This window comes from Schistocerca americana, chromosome 1 (genome assembly GCF_021461395.2).
Source record: "Schistocerca americana isolate TAMUIC-IGC-003095 chromosome 1, iqSchAmer2.1, whole genome shotgun sequence".
Classification (NCBI taxonomy): Eukaryota; Metazoa; Arthropoda; class Insecta; order Orthoptera; family Acrididae; genus Schistocerca; species Schistocerca americana.
The window spans coordinates 549,235,038-549,254,297 of NC_060119.1; the positions used below are offsets into that span (position 1 = coordinate 549,235,038).

At 38.7% G+C, this 19,260-nt stretch overlaps 1 protein-coding gene across 9 annotated transcripts in view; it reads right to left on the bottom strand.

Moving 5' to 3' along the window:
- The window catches only part of LOC124605898 (uncharacterized protein DDB_G0283697-like), a 222,010-nt gene that overhangs the window by 149,817 nt on the left and 52,933 nt on the right, over positions 1 to 19,260 (bottom strand). For 8 of the 9 annotated variants that reach the window (XM_047137856.1, XM_047137881.1, XM_047137909.1 and 5 more), the window contains exons 3-6: positions 12,438 to 12,554; positions 10,256 to 10,686; positions 10,055 to 10,178; positions 6,919 to 7,043 (exon numbers count right to left, since the gene is read on the bottom strand). In XM_047137856.1, coding sequence (XP_046993812.1) covers positions 6,919 to 7,043; positions 10,055 to 10,178; positions 10,256 to 10,686; positions 12,438 to 12,554 — 797 coding nt within the window. The remainder of the gene's footprint in view (positions 1 to 6,918; positions 7,044 to 10,054; positions 10,179 to 10,255; positions 10,687 to 12,437; positions 12,555 to 19,260) is intronic. The other variant, XM_047137895.1, reaches the window with a different exon arrangement.

A 19,260-nucleotide genomic window follows, 5' to 3' on the forward strand; every position in this document is an offset into this window, starting at 1 on the left:
TTTGTTTTCAACTGAAATGTAGATTCCTTCTCAGAAGAAGAACCCACTAATGTGCAGTGCTTAGGGGATGTATAGGTATTAGCATGCAACATTTTGTAAGAATTTACATTATTTGCAGTGAAACACAGCTGAATTTGAGTGAACATGTGGCACATTCTTCAGGTGGTGACACACAAAGTGTCAAATACCTAGCTTTTTTCCATCTTTCTTCTCATATAAAACTAAACATATTGGGAAGAAACTATTATTACATTTCTCAAAAATGGTTTTAACATACAGATTTTATAATTACTCAATTTTGTAGCTCTATTTCCTCCTTAACGTCTTTGTGTACTTAACTTTTTTTAGCATTTCTGTATCTTACTGTTATTGTGAAGTTTGTTATTGGACTGTGTAATATGGTTCAAATGGCTCTAAGCACTATGGGACTCAACAGCTGTGGTCACCAGTCCCCTAGACTTACAACTACGTAAACCTAACTAACCTAAAGACATCACACACATCCATGCCCGAGGCAGGATTCGAACCTGTGACCGTAGCAGCCGCGTGGTTCCGGACTGAAGCGCCTAGAGCTGCTCGGTCACAGAAGCCAGGTATGAAATATGTTTGATATGAAGAATTAAATACTGATTTGAGGCTACTAATGACCATTCACATATACACCCTTAGCTTAAAACAACAAAAAATTAACCATCAATGACAGATTAAACACAATGCATAAAGCTACGATGTATTAAGTGATACATACTCCATCGATGACTTTCTTAGTACAACCAACTGATGTGCATAAGTTACTAATAATATCAAATACTGTGAGTATTTGTTCCATATTCATGACGACCATTTCACGTGGGATCTGTGGAAGGTACATTAGCATATTTCTTTTTGTTTGTAAGTATTTATTTTGTATTCTTGTTCTTCCAGCATGTTCCACATCCTGGAGGATCTCCCCACCATCACTCCATTGAAACAAAAGACAACTTATACACATTTACCTACATACAGGTCTCACATTTGAGTTTAGACCTCTGCCATTTATAGGCAATTCTCTATTAAGTGGAGTATCCTAATTATGTCCATGAGACTCTTCCACACTGTTCCAGCTATAAGTCAATCTATGATCTATGACTGCGTGCTTATAGTCCTTACTCCAGCTTTCTCAACCTTTCAGTCTTCCCGAACCAATTTTCCATCATACTTTATATATTAATGCATATTATTCTTGTCAGCAGCTTTGAGTCATGAGCTATTAAGCAAATTGTGTAATAATTATCACACTTTCTGGCTCTCACACAGCACAGCAAGAACCAGTTGATGCTGCCTTCCACTCACTGCTCCTCTCCCCATGGTATCCCTAATGAAGTGTCACGGCATGACTCCTACTTTCCTGACAACCACCATTAAACAAGGGTTACCACGCTCTAACAGTACAGCCCCTTGAAACAACATGCAGAAGTTTTTAGAGCAATGTAGAAAGAATAATGTGCTTGTATTCAAAATGTTTGAAGTAAACATAACTAATTCAACACATATGGTAAGAACATAAATTCACTGCTCCAGTCTTGTTTCTTTTGTGTGAAACATTTTTCAGTGAGCACAAGAGCAAGTCTGAGCACACTGCTCATTTAAACAGACTTTATCAATTTTGATGCACACCGTCACATGTAAGAACATGGTTCAACTAATGGCAGTTGTCTAGTAATACATAACTACACGTAATTCTCCAGTTAATGGAAGCAGTCTTCTTTGTGTTGTTTCCAATAAGTGCATTGTTTTTATCATTTACAAAAACATCAACCATCCTAGCAATAACTCGAAATTGTTTGGACAAGTCACTGAAAACTTTGATCAGGATGTCCACAGCGGAGCTAGAACCACATTGATACGCCTCAAATAAAAGTGCTAAGTCACAATTCACTGAGCCACACTGCCACTGTAGAATATGCCCTCAAATGCCAACAGATGATGCATCATGCCTGTATTCAAATACATCATGCAACTGAATCTTAAAACAGACAGACTGACTAAAGAACAAAGTGTTGGAAAATATAAACTGTTCACAATTTTTTTAAAAAAGAAAAATAGACTAAGCAGCTTAAAGCTTTTAGCATCACCTTAATGTTAACTGCCATCCAAACAAAGTATTAGTTAATTTGTACACTCTCTTCTTTTAATGTACACTAATCTTCTTTTAACACGATACAAAAGATTCATTTTTCAGTCAAACAAATATACCCACTTTCTGCAGCCAAATTTTAGCACTGCTAACTCTACAATGCTGGGAGATGTTGAGACTGCAACGCTTGTTTTACTAAAACTATGTTTCAGAATGCTCCCATATTATGACCTTTATTGCTGGAATGTGACTACTGAATTTTCTGCGAATCCAGACTGGCTCAAACATTTCAAGAGTAAGAGTGGCACAGTGTTAAAAAATTACAGCTCTGAAGCTAATCAAGTTTTAACAATCATGACCATAGATTGGTTGCAGTCTATGAAGCCTTCAGCACTAGGAATATGATGTACGAGATGTATTCAACACCAAAACTGGTTCATTTTGCTGCTGCTTACCCAATAAATCTTTACTGTTTAAAGAACAGCTGTGTTAATGGAAGAAAAATCTCTAAGGAAAGTACTACGGAATTTTCAGAATGCTGTCGGCATACATCTGAGAAAATACCATTATTTGTCTTGGGGAAATAAATTATAAATACTAGCTGTCAGGAAAAATCAAACAATGGAAAATCCAGGATGGACTGTAACAACACAATGGAAAGGATGGTTGCTACTCACCATATGGCAGAGAGGAGATGCAGAAAAGCACAACAGAAAGACTGTCGGAAACACACACACACACACACACACACACACACACACACAAAAGAGTCTCTGGCAGCTGGAGTCAGACAGGGAGTGGAGTCAGACTCACTTGGGGTGGAGCTAATTGGTCGAAAGCAGCAAATTTTCCAACAGTCGTTTTTGTTGTGACTTTCTGTGACTCAGCATCTCTGCTGTTTGGTGAGTAGCAACTACCCCTTTCATTATACTGATAAAGACTAGCAGAAACAAGGTAAACACAAAATTGTGGATTGTGGCCACTGTGTTTCCAACTGAATTCATAACATGGACAAGTAAATTTCTTGATAAAATCTTAAACTCCAAATACTGTCTCCAACAGTAAGTTGAAGATATAAATGTTATACTATTGCCTTTGAACACCTTAAGTGTTTCACAATCATACGAGCAAGCCATTATAAAAAGCTTGGAATTTCTTTATCTAAAGAAATTACTCTGAAAATATTCACTTGCAATTGAAGAGAAACAAGATTTGTGTTTCAATCTCTTAGATGCACTATGTATCTTGGCACTCTGAAAGGAATTTGGTGATATCAAAGGTAAAAAAAAAATGTTTTTGCCATGCGTGACTTCTCCTATAACCAGATTATTTGGTGCCTCAAGAACAGACTGACACTGAAAAGATGCCAACATATAATGAAAGCTCTGGGAATGTTTCAGTAATAGAAGGCTTGGCCTACAGCATCACCGGGTGAATTTGTTGCTGTCATAATAATAATGACGACGATGATGACATGTACACAGTACCAACTATGACAATGACTTTTGGCTACTGTCTGTAACTCAAAACATAGCATGATGAATTTGACACAGAGATAAATTTGGCAATTCTTGTACGAATTACATTAAAAAAAGTGGGACATCATGAAAAGTATGCACAACTTCAAGGACTCTTCAGAAAGTATCATCTGATCGGTCACAAAACGGAAAGCACAGTGAAAATCAAAAATGTTTTATTTGCAAGAGTTAGCCACATCTTCGAGCTACTTCTCTACATATATGCCACTGCAACTGAGATATTTGTCATAGCACTGTACCATCTTTCCAATACCCCTGTCATAGATGGCAGCCACCTGTGCTTTCTGCCGATTCTCTCCACTGATCTGCATTTTGTTGTCCGTAGCAAAATTTTGTCTCCATAGCCAGCAGTTCATGTGAGTAGAGTTGACACTTGGAGGGGACAGGAGGGGAGCCAATTACAGGCTGTACTGTGGTTGATCAAACACTTCCCATCGAAAACGTTGCAGGAGTGTCCTCATTGCCTCTGCAGTATTGCAGTCAAAAATAATCATGAACAAGTGCAGTTACGTTACGTGGGCTGAATGAAATCAGGAGCACTCATACTTGGCGGGAGCGATTTTTTTGTAGGCATCTTTATGTCCTCAGAACTGAATTAAGCAAAGCAAAATGACCGAGAAGCATACTAGAGACACTGTCCAACATACCTATGCAAAGCTTCATAGGATTTTTACTGTAGTTTCCATTTCACAACCGATTGGACCTTTCTTTCCAAATAGCCCTGGTATTTAGATAAGCTTTTAAATGACACAATAAATAAAACAATAAACGATACTGAACAACTTATTGAAAATTTGTAGCTGAAAACACTGTAAAACCAAATTAGAGAGTTTAAAAAACAACAACAACAATAATAATAATAATAAAACAGGGTGTTTCCATATGTGTGCGCAAAAATTTAACAGGACATAGAGGATGCTCCCCTGAACCATTTGTGGTAGGGAACCTGGGGGGGGGGGGGTCAGAGAAACCAGCTTTCAGGACGAAATAGGAATAAAATCTCATTACTGTGCACTTTTTTATTTACATTAGCTAACTGCAAATATCATCAACACAATGAACTTACCATTTATACTATATCTTACCAAATATGCTGAAACTGATGGCTATCAATCTCAATGCAAGGATGACATTGGTGAACAAGATTCTGACACTCCCCCACAAATATCCCCAGTGTGTTTTGAATCACATCACAGGCAGCTTCAATTCTGGCAACTAATTCCATCTCCATATCCACTGTGGTCTCTTACACAAGTGGCTTTAGATATCCCCATAGCAAAAAAAGTGATTCAGGTCAGGTGACCTCACAGGCCATGGAATAGGACTGCCCCTTCCAATCCAGTGATCAGAAAATACAGCATTGAGACGGTTGAGGACATTCACACTGAAGTGAGGCGGTGCCCCGTCATGTTATATCCACATCCTTTCATGAACAGCAATGGGTACGTCCTCCAAAAACTCAGGTAGAACTCTTTCCACGAACATTAAGTACCAGTGGCATTTCAGGCGTCCAGGTAGAATATATGACTATTCCTACTGTTCGAAATACCATCACGATCAAATGAGGTCCCACCAGTGAAAAGCACGATTTGGAAGAAATCTGGTCAATCAATCCATAGCTGGAGCAACCAACGACACAATGAGACCCTTGGTACAAAGTCAGTCACAAGCATTGCATGGACTCATTGTGGGTGGTATGGGTATAATTGTTGTTTGTGGGGTCACCACACACTGGCATGTGCAGTGTGTATTTCATGTGCAATACAACAGGTACTTGTAGTGGGGTCCAGTGCAACATGTTCCAGCACCACCTCTTTAAAATCTGGTGTGTGAGTGGTCCTCATGCAGCCAGGTCCCTCAGTTATTCTTTCCAATGAACCAGTTTCCTGCATTCATCAATCAAAAGAAATAAACACTCATCATGACAGATGATGCCTGTTACGAAATCATTCCCTGTACAGACTATCAGCAGCAAGAGCACTGCAACATACTTCCCCATACGCAAGGTGCATGTCAGCAAATTCTGCAAAACTGCACCAGTACTGCTCCATCACATTATACTGTAGTTCTTTGATAGCACTGAGTAATGAATGGGTCTGTTATTGATTCACAGCAAATTCTGTCATGGGACAATGAATACAACAGACACCTTACAGAAAAGTAAAGCAAACAAAACCTGCATCATGACTTTTTCTTGTTAACTTGCAGGAAATAAATAATGTACACATATGTGTAAACTTGTATACATGTTAGTTGTAAATAAGCTGGAAAATAGAAATGCTAGACAAAGCAGCAGACAAGTTTACTTCCATATTTCCTTAAGCTGGCTTCTCTGACCCCTGGTTCCCTACCTCAAACTGTTAAGTGGAGCATTCTCTATGCAATATGTACATACTCACAAGTCTAAACTTTAGCAGGAAATTTAATTACCATACTGTAATAAAACTTTGCTTGCTCTAAAAAAAAACAGTTATCTTCTCCATCAACACATCATCCAACATTAAATTCTTTTAACACTAAAAATATTTCAATCCATTCAGTATCATGTTAAACACTTTTCAGCATATTTTACTTTCATTACATTATGCACAATCGTCGTCGTCGTCATCATCGTCATCATCATCCACAAACATTATAAAAGGAGAAGATTTGTATTTGGGACCTGTAAGCTACCAGGAACACAGAATCCTACATCACAAGAACAATTCTGACGGTATTTGAAACTGATAGCACATATTGCTGCAGATGACAATGTTAACAATACAGTGTTTCACTCCCAGATGATGTAAGTGGTCAATATGAAGGAAAGTTTCTCATTATAACAAGTCGAAATAACAAAAGGGGTGCAAAAATAAATAAAACTTACACCCAATTTTAGTATCCAAGGTGTGAAAAGCTCAGCTGACAGGTTCAGACAATCTCATTACTATTATTGGCACTTCAATTATTGTCCCGAGAAGCTACTGGAAAAATTAACTGATTTTCTATCAAAATATTTCAATGTTTAGAGCTCAAACTGACAGAGTTTGTGGAAGCAATGACAGGGACATTATTTTTCAGTTTATCAAGAAAGATCTGTTGAAACAGAGCACGTATGAAGCATCTCATCATGTAAAATGTTTTGAAAACAGTGTGCCTCTTGTTTCCATGTACAAACTAGATAAAACACTAAAAAGTAATGCGTATGTCTAAGATCAGCATCAAATCAGTTTTTAAGAAATAAGCTTTATCATATTATACCACTTCAAGGTTAAGTTAACAAACCTCCTCCTCCTGTTTCCGTCTTCGCACATCAGCCTCTTCTTCACTGACTGCTTTGATCTTCTTTTCATGAACACCAGTGACTTTCTGTTGTTTATCTATTATCTCATCTCTTCTTCCTCTATTATCTGCAATAAAATACGTATGTAACTTGCATGACATAATTTTTAAAAAATCATACTGTAACTATTATCTTGCTTCTTCCCAGTTCTCACAGGCAATGATTGTGAACAGCAACTCTAGGTACATACATGCATCTCCTTCAGGGAATCCAAGTTATATGTGGGTAATCAGTGAAGTGGAAGAATAAGAATTATCACTGTACAGGTATAACTTGGTATGAATCCGATCACTGAAAGACTCTTTATTTCTGAATTCTATATTAAAAACAAGTAAATAAAGGAAATTCATAAGCAAAGCTCTATACTTAAGTCAACAAAAGGTATTGATACTTAATATCATCTAACAATAACAATGAAAATTTCCGTCTACGGTACACGTAAAAGAGATATACATTCGCTCTTTAAGATAAACAAGGACTAATAACAACAATTCCTTATTTTGTATCTTCAAGATCATGTGATCAAAAGTCTCCAGACACCCAGAAAAAAATATGTTTTTCATATTAGGTGGGCTGTGTTGCCACCTACTGGCAGGTACTCCATATCAGTGACCTCAGTAGTCATTAGACATTATGAGAGAGCAGAATAGGACACTCCACGGAACTCACGGACTTCGAATGTGGTCAGGTAATTGGGTGTCACTTGTGTCATGTCTGTACACAAGATTTCCACATTCCTAAACATCCCTAGGTCCACTCTTTCCGATGTGATAGTGAAGCGGAAATGTGAAGGGACACGTACAGCACAAAAGTGTGCAGGCCTATCTCGTCTGTTGAGTGACAGACTGTCAACAGTAGAAGAGGGCCGCAATTTGTAATAGGCAGACATCACATCTATCCAGACCAGCACACAGGAATTCCAAACTGCATCAGTATACACAGGAAGTACTACAACAGTTAGGCGGAAGGTGAGAAAACTTTGATTTTATGGTCAAGCAGCTGCTCATAAGCCACACATCAAGCCGGTAAATGCCAAACGATACCTCGCTTGGTGTAAGGAGCACAAACAATGGACAATTGAACAGTGGCAAAACATTGCGTGGAGTGACGAATCACAGTACACAATGTGGCGATCCGATGGCAGGGTGTGGGTATGGCGGACGCCTGGTGAACGTCATCTGCTAGCGTGTGTAGTATCAACAGTAAAATTTGGAGGCGGCAGGGTTTATGGTGTGGTCACATCTTTCATGGAGACAGCTTGCACCCCCTTGTTGTTTTGCATGGCACTATCACAGCACAGGCCTACATTGATGTTTTAAGTACCTTCTTGCTTCCCACTGTTGAAGAGCAATTCGGGAATGGCGATTGTATTTTTCAACATGATCGAGCACCTGTTCATAATGCACGGCCTGTGGCAGAGTGCTTACACAACAGTAACATCCCTGTAATGGAATGGCCTGCACGAAGTCCTGACCTGAATCCTATAGAACACCTTTGGAACATTTTGGAACACTGACTTCGTGCCAGGCCTCACCTCTCCTCAGTGCAGCACTCCATACAAAATGGGCTGCCATTTCCCAAGAAACCTTCCAGCACTTGATCGAACGTATGCCTGCGAGAGCGGAAGCTATCATCAAGGCTAATGGTGGGCCAACACCATACTGAATTCCAGCATTACCGATGGACGGCACCACGAACTTAAGTCATTTTCACCCAGGTGGCTGGATACTTTTGATCAAATAGTGTAACTTTATCAATGTGATAGTAGTTCCATTTTTGAATGTTCTTTTCTGTACCACAAAATTGTAAATGTTGTATCTTAATGCTAGTGAGAAAAAATATTAAGAAATCCTAATATACAACGACTTCAGTATTACTGAATGAGATTTTCACTCTGCAGCGGAGTGTGCGCTGATATGAAACTTCCTGGCAGATTAAAACTGTGTGCCCGACCGAGACTCGAACTCGGGACCTTTGCCTTTCGCGGGCAAGTGCTCTACCAACTGAGCTACCGAAGCACGACTCACGCCCGGTACTCACAGCTTACTTCTGCCAGTACCTCGTCTCCTACCTTCCAAACTTTACAGAAGCTCTCCTGCGAACCTTGCAGAACTAGCACTCCTGAAAGAAAGGATATCCTTTCTTTCAGGAGTGCTAGTTCTGCAAGGTCCGCAGGAGAGCTTCTGTAAAGTTTGGAAGGTAGGAGACGAGGTACTGGCAGAAGTAAGCTGTGAGTACCGGGCGTGAGTCGTGCTTCGGTAGCTCAGTTGGTAGAGCACTTGCCCGCGAAAGGCAAAGGTCCCGAGTTCGAGTCTCGGTCGGGCACACAGTTTTAATCTGCCAGGAAGTTTCAGTATTACTCTTGGAATAGGACTCAATAAGCTTGGTATGATGGCAAAAATTAGAGCAAGATCACAGATTCTGTCTTGTGCCTATAAAATAACTTTGATAAATTGTATGTAGGTTAGTATCTTTCATCACAGAAAAACAAAATGAACAGTCAAAAATATAGCCATGCATTTTTTTAAAAAATGTAACATTTAGACAATCTTCTTTTCTTTAAAACTGAAACCATTTTTGTATTTGTTATAATGTGCATGCCCTATAAAAACAATAAACAATTCATCTCTCTCTCTCTCTCTCTCTCTCTCTCTCTCTCTCTCTCTCTCTCTCTCTCTCTCTCTCCCCCCCCCCCCCCCCTCTCCCTCTGAGAAACTTCCACTTTTCATTAACACTGCACAAATGTGTGTGTCACATTATTAGGATTAGTAACAAAAAAACACAAAATGGTTTGATGAATGCATTTGTTAGTATTTGTTTGTCTACCTCATTGATGTTCTACTGCCAAAAACAACCAGGAAGTGAGGTGTCATCACAAAATCCAAACAAGCTTACAACTCGAGCATCAATTCAAAACTTGCTCCTTGAGAGGAACTGTGCTGCAAATTTTTGGAAGTAACAACACAAATTTCTTGTTCAACCTCCAGTTGAAAGCTCCACGAGGGTAAAAAAAAAAAAAAAAGAACGAAAGCTGTATACACATGTTAATTTGTTAATCCACTCCTTTATGTAAATTACCTCCCTCGTCATCTTCTTCACTTTCAGTTACTCCTGGAATTTCACTTAAAAGATCACCTATCTCATCTGACTCGTGCTGATAAGCAGGTGTCTTTCTGTCTTCTTCATCTTCATCATCGTCTAGCTGAAATTGCAGCTAATGAAGTATAATGATATAACAGCTATGTATGTTTCCATGAAATTTTTTGACACAGAACAAACCTCTTCCCTTCCAGATTCTTCCTCTTCCTCTTCATCCTCCTCTTCCGCATCACCCTTCTCTGCTTCTATATCCTCTTCACTTTTTCCATGTTCATACACATTTTCATCACTTCCTTCCTCCTCCTCCTCCTCCTCCTCCTCCTCCTCTTCTTCTTCTTCTTCTTCTTCTTCTTCATCATCATCATCATCTTCATCTCTGTCTTCAATTTCATTTTCATCTGCCTCCTCACTTTCTTCATCCTCTAATTTATCTGCTTCTTTATCCTCATCCTCATCTTCCTCTTCCTCTTCTGCACTTTTTGTTTCCTCCTCTTCACTTCCCTTTGCTCCCACTTCTTCATCCTCATCATCTTCATGTTGTTCTTTTGAGGCAGCTTCCTCGCTTAAGTGTTCTTCCTCTTCTGCACTTTCGTTTTCGTGTTCTCCAGACTCTGTAGAATACCCTAGTTAAGTATTTTCCTTATCCTTCAATTACGTACATAAAATTAGTGACAAACATGTCACAATTTAAATACAACAGTACTAAACAGCAAAACACAGATAAAAGAAACACAATGAAGTTCTAGATGAAGAAATGCATTCGCAAATTGTGAACACAGATGTACAGATGGTCAACGACACACGAAAATTTGTGCCAGACCAGGACTCGAACCTGGACTTCCCGCTCAACCCAAGCAGTCATCTAAACCACTCTGGTTATCTGTGCACACCTACCAGAATGATTAATTTTCCACATGTCAGAGTTCACTTGTAAAAACTATAGAGAGCTTCAGCAAATCAATCATGATGTGCAAATTAACGATAGCAATCCAATCCAGGTACAATCCAATCCAGGTAACAAGTAAAAGCAAAAATTTTGAGATACGATTACTTTAACCATTGTAATCATGGATTGAATTTTTATTTGCTCACAAATATGGATGTTGCCAAGGTGAACATGACATTTGTATGTCGTATAATTACAATACACCACTAGAATTATTATGCAATAATATCCTATGCAATAAATGAAATAATTCTATACTTATCCCATTATTCGGAGAAGAGAAGAGAAAATGTTCATCAGAATTTAACAATTCTTGACTTAGGAACCACACATGCATGCCATGTTGGTACTCTATTATGTCAAGTATCTATGTTAAATATCTTTGAGGACAAGTAGTTGGAAAGAAAGTCTCACTACCAAAACAGCAAATAAAATTAACAGGTGACATTAAACCAACACTTTCAAGAATTTCAGTGAGAATAGTGAACAAATTAGTGGTGTTATCGCCAAAAGGTATTTCACTAATTTTTCTTCTTTTGAACCATGAAACTGCTTTTTAATTTTCTCACTACCTTTCCTCTTCCTTTTTTATTATTTAAGAACAAGAACTATCTTCTCCCATTATCTTACATCTCTGGTGAACTCAGATTCTGAAGAACTTAAGACTTCCCTTTTACCTCTATAAACTTCTGAACAACTTAAGATTTTTCCTTTGACTTCTATAAACTCTCCTAACTATTCTTTTCTCCATGTTGCCACAGTTACTTAGTTTGAAAGCAGGCCTAGAGCTTTTGTAACTTTAAATTCTATGAAAGGATGTCTTTTACATTACAGCAGCATCTGTAACTCTTACGTAATCTGTCCCCTTTCTTTTCTTTATTACTCTGCTTACATAAAGACGAATCACTCAGCTATTGCATGACAATAATGTTTAACACATGATGCAGTTGTAACCAAAACTAAACATTATACCCAACTCAAGGCAAGCTATCAACAGAATCTGAAACAGAATGTCAAACTAAATAATTACTTAAATGCTATCATCGCAAATACAACTGTTTCACTGAATGTGAAGTATGTACAGCTGTTTTTATTCAACATCCAATAACAAATGTGACAACTGGGTACTAAGTGGACACTTTAATGTGCTTTTCAGTCTTTGCATGGAACAACTTCTAGTCTGAAGCAGATAAAACAATATTGAGCATGCTGTTCCAGAACCTGATTCAATATTTGTATTGCATTTGTATTCTTGACCTTGAACTTAAAACACACTGTTCCAATTAAAACTGAAAGTAAGAGCAAGAAAAGGTCATCAAAAGATCTATTTAGTCTTTTCTTATTACGATTTGAACAACCACTCTATGTAAGAATAGAAATATTTATTCACAGAAACATAACAAAAACTGATGTTACCTCCAAGCTCCTGTTCACCACTTTCTGTTACATCCGCATGTTCATCATGCTTAACAGGCGTTTCCAACCAGCCATCAAACGTAGGAGCCCATTTTGAGACAGGAACTAGTGTTTCGTCTGGAATAAATAACAAAAATGAGAAATATGTGACTTAACTACAACATTTAAGAGTGTGGCTACAGTTGCCTTAGACTGCGGCCGTGTGTGTGTGTGTGTGTGTGTGTGTGTGTGTGTGTGTGTGTGGTTCAAATGGCTCTGAGCACTATGGGACTTAACATCCATGGTCATCAGTCCCCTAGAACTTAGAACTACTTAAACCTAACTAACCTAAGGACATCACACAACACCCAGCCATCACGAGGCAGAGAAAATCCCTGACCCCGCCGGGAATCGAACCCGGGAACCCGGGCGTGGGAAGCGAGAATGCTACCGCACGACCACGAGATGCAGGTGTGTGTGTTTGGTGAAAGATTTATTTGGACAAGTCTTTTTGTTGTGCTTATCTGCGACTCAATGAGTATCAACTTTCCTTTTCATAATACTGTTACATTCTGTCCTAGTTTTTCCATTATTTGATTAACTTCTAAGAAAGCAATACCGTATTTACTCGAATCTAAGCCGCACTCGAATCTAAGCCGCACCTGAAAAATGAGACTCGAAATCAAGGAAAAAAAATTTCCCGAATCTAAGCCGCACCTGTAATTTCAGAGTCGAAATTCAAGAGGAGAGAAAAGTTTTAGGCCGCATCTCCAAATCGAAACAAAGTTGGTCCATTGTAATATGAGACACAATTTAGGTCGAATGAATGACGATACAGCTACAGTAGTTTGGTTCGAGTCGTAAGCATAGCAGTTAAGCTTTACCAGGTAGCCATTGCTATGCGTCAGGCGCTCCGTCCGTATTTATTCGGGTACCCTCCCCTTTTCACGTGCTTTGTCTGGTTTGAATCAATTGCTTAGTTTGCTTCGATCTGATAATTGCCGTTTTCTTTGTTATAGGTGTTTACGTCACTCTTAAGCTGAAAATGCATTACTGTACTGTGTCATGCATTGTTTGTCGCATTCTGATAGTGCATGTTTACGGCCTGTCGCGGCTCGCGGCATGGCTTGCTTTTGTGCGCGCTAACGCCGCTTACAAAGAAAAAAGAAAAAAAAAAGAGAGAGAGGAATCGTCTCATTAGCGAAACAATGGCAAGAGACTGCTATTTGTTGTTACTTACACTGCTGCTTTCTTTGATAATGATCAACAAGAACCAAATAATAGAATGCGTATGATAGAACATGTTCTGAAAGAGAGGTAGGTGAAAATTTTTCTCCGTTTGAAAATCTTTGCGGCCGCTTCTTTAGTACATCAAATTCTGCACAGAAATTAGAGTCATCTTAGGTTTAAAAATCTAGTCAGTTGCCGTGCTTCATTTCCGACTGTATCACTATTAGGCATAAGAATAATACGAATATAAACATGACACGATACGAATATTCTTCCGCGTTTGCTGTTGTCTCACTCTAGTTTCGTGGTTTATTAGGCAGACAGGATTTAAATGAGATAGCAGCAAACGTGAAAAATACGTGGCAAAATGTTTATATTCGTAATATTCTTATGGTGAAGAGAATACTGCAGGTGATTCACATTTCATCAGGTTCCTATTAGCAACCATCTCTTGTCACAGGTAGGAAAAAATTCAGAACGTAGAGTTGGCCCTATTGACAAACATCCCAAACAGTCTTGCCAGTCGGATTTTCGTAGTACATTGAAATTCTGCTACATTCGCAGATGAACAATACGGAATTTGTATTTATTTCGTTGGATAATGTATGAAAATGCAGTGGTTGAAACTCGGGGCGGATTTAAAAAAACTCGTCTTGCACCCTTCTCTCTCTCTCTCTCTCTCTCTCTCTCTCTCTCTCTCTCTCTTTTTTTTTTTTTTTTTTTTTTTTTTTTTTTTTTTTTTTTACTAGCGCAGAGGTTTTGGCGCCAGTATTTATCTTTGTGCCTACAAAGCTTGCCTGTGTAGCGCTACATATATTCGACGGCAGAAGTTAGTTGTGGCGGCACTTACCAACATTTTTCAGAACTTCCGCTTGCTTTGCACTCGATTCTAAGCTGCAGCCGGTTTTTTGGATTACAAAAACCGAAAAAAAAGTGCGGCTTAGATTCGAGTAAATACGGTATTTACATTTTAGTTGTGTTAGAAGCATATCCCAATCAGATCTCCAAATCTCAGGCCAAATACAGGTGCATGAAGATCAGTGAATGGCAATCCTGGGTATAAAACACAGATTTACTTCATCCAATAAGCACACTGCAAAAAGTTAACCAATTTGGCCCCTAAATTAGTTCCAATTTTATTTACACATAGTACTGAATTTGCTAGGAACAGTTATTATATTGAGACTTTAGAATCGTTTTCAACTGTGTGCCAGACCACAACTTGAACCCAGCATCATTCCCTTCACAGGCACTGCAGTCCAAGCAAGACTGTCGACCTGCACTGACTGCTTCATTTCTGCTAATACCTCTCTGCTACTGGAAACAACCTTTAGGCTTTGGCTAATCTATTTTTAAACAATATCCTTTCTTGCAGGAGAGCAAGGTACACAGGAGAGCTCCAGTGAAGTATCAGAGGTAGAGGAGAGGTACTGACAGTCTTGAAGCTGCGAGGGCAGGTCACAGGTCACATCCGGATGGTTGTCAGAAAGGGCATTTCTTGCAAAAGGCAAGGTTCTGGGTTTGAATCTCAGTCCAGAACACACTATTTTATGAGGATGATCCCAAAAGTAAGGCCTCCAAAGTTCCTGGGCTGCAGGGAAACTGTTTGATTGCTGTTGGCCACACTGTTTTTCTTGTTCCCTCCACTCACTACAGGAACTGCTGAAGCTTTCAGTCTTGGCTTGTCAGCCAGTTGTAATGGAGCTCCCATTAGCCCCAACTGCCGGGTGGAAGTTCGAGCAGTTATTTGGTATTCGAGTGCAAAGGGCATTAAATCAACTGACATTCACTGAAATTTGTTGGAAGTTATTGAGAGTCATGTAAGGATCTCAAAGATGTCTGCAAGTAGTGCAGAGAGTTTGCAGGTGGTCATGCTGAAATTCATGATGAGGAGACCATCAATTCCAATGAGACAATCACAAGGCTCAACAAACCGTGCTTCAAGATCAGCAGATCACTCTCGATGAGCTCTGCAATGGTGTTCCTCAGTTTCTTGAAGAAACATTCACTGGACTTTGACTGATGTGTTTAAATTTTGGAAGACATACAAAAAATGGGTTCCAAGAATGTTGACAGAAGACCACAAACTTCACCGCTTTGAAACTTCCTGCCAATTTCTTCAATGCTATGAGGATGAAAAGGACAACCTTTTGGATTCAATAGTCATGCATGACCCTGCGAATACCACTTGTTTCCCAAGTTGAAAGAACACTTTGCTGGAAGGTGCTTCAGTGGTGATGATGAAATTTATCTGCTTATCCTCTTCTAATATATCGCCTTGGAATGGTTTTATTCAGCAGAGCACAGCGGACGCACCACCAGCAGAAGCAGTTTCTGTTTATACACAGGATTTAGTTTAGTCCTTGTCTCTCATGCTTCTGCAAAGAAGTTAATTGTATCTGTGTACTTAACTGACTAACTAGTTTATACTAACTTACGCCAAGTTTCTGTATAAATTTTAGAGCATTTTTATTGTTAGCTGACTTTGGAGTGAACTAAAAATCAGTAACAAAGCTGCAGAACTTAGATTGCACCCAGTGACTCCCTGGATTAGTGCAGTATAGACGAAACTAATTAAAGATGGATAGGGACTACACCTGTCGTGTGTGGATTCAGGAGGAATTTGGCACTGCTCGTAAAAAGCTGCTAGCTTTGTTGGCCACAAGCTGTGTTGGCTTCAGGCTGCTGCCAGTGGCTGTGAATGCTTTGGCATCTCTGGAGCCTACAGTGTCACTCAGCACCCTTGAAGTTGCAGTGTCTTGATTTGCTTACTGTGGCCTATTGATACTTGCCCAACAGTGCATGACCCCCCAGCCATGCATGAGCATCTATGGGATGGTCCTAGAACTAGCATCGTTTATAAATGGTAACAATGTCCACACAATACTAGGGAGGCAAAGCTGACTGAAACCAGATATAAATAGTATTGACATTCTACATTTAGATTGGAATGTACATTGCAAAGATGGGTTGAACACCAACAGTGAAGATGCGTTTACAGTCATAAAAGGTGTGATAATATCTAGTGAGGTTAGTACAAATCCCAAAATATGGGTGAAAACAAGCATTAAATGTGGATTAAACATGGCCATAGAATGTTTTTATAGACTTCCTGGCTCGGGAGAAGTAGTGGTGGGACATCAGTGGTGAAAATTGTAGGATCTTTCACATCCAACTAAATGACTTAGTCATGCTAAAGTATTAGGTGGTGATTTTCAAGTCACAGATTCAAGTGATTAGAATGGGTAGCAGGGACAGGGAATCATGTGACATTGTTCTAATTGCCCTATCCTTACCATGAGCATCTAATTACATTAATGACTGGTGAAAACAACATATAAGCTCTCCCGGTCACCAACAGGCCTGAAATTTTCGACTCAGTTCAGTGAAAAATGAAATAGTGATCATACAGCTATTACAGCATCACTGATGTAGTTGTACATAGAAATATAAAGGAAGATTCTTCTGCTTCCAATTTCAAACAACCCAAACAATTAACATGAAAATGTCACCCTCCAGCACTGACAATGACGAGCATCAATAGACAAAATTTGACAGTGTGGTACAATACTCTTTAGAGATGTATGCGGCAAGCAGAGTTGTCAGGGATAAGAAAGACCCAACACGGTTCGACAGCTGTGTAAGAAATTCGCTACAAAAGCAGAGAGAGCTTCACTGTAAATAGCCAAAACATTGACAAACAGATCAAAGTCACCTGTCCCGACACATTGCCACCATAATGGCAGTGAAAGAGACGATGACTGCCACCATAATGGCAGTGAAAGAGACGATGACTGGGAGAAGGCTGAAACACTAAATGTCTTTTTCAAAACTCTTTCACTAAGGTCATGTCCTATGTAAACACGAGAAGCAACCAAAAGCTCGTGACGGCTGGATACACAACACTCCAGAGCAGTACCAAGTGAGAAGCTCAGATGTCCTGTGTGCAAGTGACCATCTCCTGCTACAAGATGGCTACCTAAACCCGTTGTTTCTATAAACAGCACTGCTGAACTGTAGAACACTGAAGGTCAAGAGTAAGGCTACAAAATTAGCTTTACTTAGGAAAATAAAGCGAAAAGGAATGCTGTGCATAAAATTTACAAAGGGATGAACCTTCATGGAGAATTTCATTATTTATATAATCTACTATGAAGATCACCAGACAATTTCTTTGAATACACGTGAATGAGCAAAGCAGCTTTTGACTACTTCATCAATAAATTAATGTCTAATTTTTTTTACATAATCAAGAACTTTTAGCAGCCAATAAATGCTAAAGAATGACCGACTACCTTAAATACGAAAGAATGAGCTCAGCACTTGAGAGCTAGGCATGGTCTAACAGTACAGCACTGTTTGCAATTGCGGTTGATATGAGGACCTCGGTTCAGTCCCGACTACTTCTTATATTTCAACTGACTCAGCTACACTTCTGTATACTAGTTTTTGTTTTCACTGCATCACTAAGTATCTTTTTAATGTCTTGCCAAAGTACTTGATCTTTAATTGTATACACACCTATCCCAGTATATCACACACATTAAATTCCTAATCAAATACAATGAACAACAATGAAATTTTACGGACATTTGAGTGTTGTGAACGTAATTCATCAGCAGTCAATGTTAAGGCCAAGTAATTCATGGAAACTAAATAATCTGTAAAGTAAAGTATCCAAAGTTTTGAAAAGAAAGTAAAACATTTTGTGAAATGGTTTGTCTAAAAGTGTGAAATAAAAAAATTAGGGAATCATTTGATGCACTCCATTTTTTATTCATGATTTCGGCAATCATCCAAAGGCACGTCGAATATTCCTCTGATCTTTTTATTTCTTTTACACAAATCATTTCACAAAATATTTGACTGATTTCTTTCATTTTTTATTTTCAAGTTCTATTCAGAAAGCATGATCTTACTGACAACTCATTTGCCTTCCTAATGTCTTTCATTCTTGAAACTCCTAACTTTGGTACTTGATTCAAAGGAAGCATTTTTGACATTTAAATATTGCTGCAATGTATCTTTTTATGTGCAAAATAGTTAGACCTTTAAGAGGCGAACTTTCTGACACTTCATTTACACTTGCAGCAGCTTTTCATGAAACATTTCAGTTTTCCTTCAACTTAGTAATTAAGTTTTCCTTAATTACTGTGATAACTACCAAGCAATTAAATATTTTCACGCAAAACTAGACCTCACACTGTTTGCTTTGACACCCTGTTGCCCTATTTCTCTCTCTTTGTTTGGCCAAGAAAATTTGGGCAAAACCTCACTGTGTAAATTACAGGGAGTTTTCACTCTGCTCACACGTTTGACAAAAGCATATCAAGTGCTAATCATACGATAAAATAGTCCTTTCTGCATGCTGTAATTTCCACGAAACATCATTTCAGTATCTCATACTGTTTACAAGATACTATGATTTTTAAGACAACTTGATGATTCACGATACGCAGGAAAGGATTCACAAGCGCCATGAGCTACCTGTCCACTGATGTAACAACCAATATCTCAAAAACGAAAAGAGATATCATTCTGCTCTCAACATCAAATACAATTTAGATATATTGGTTACATTTCATATGCAATAATGTATGGTCTGACATGAACT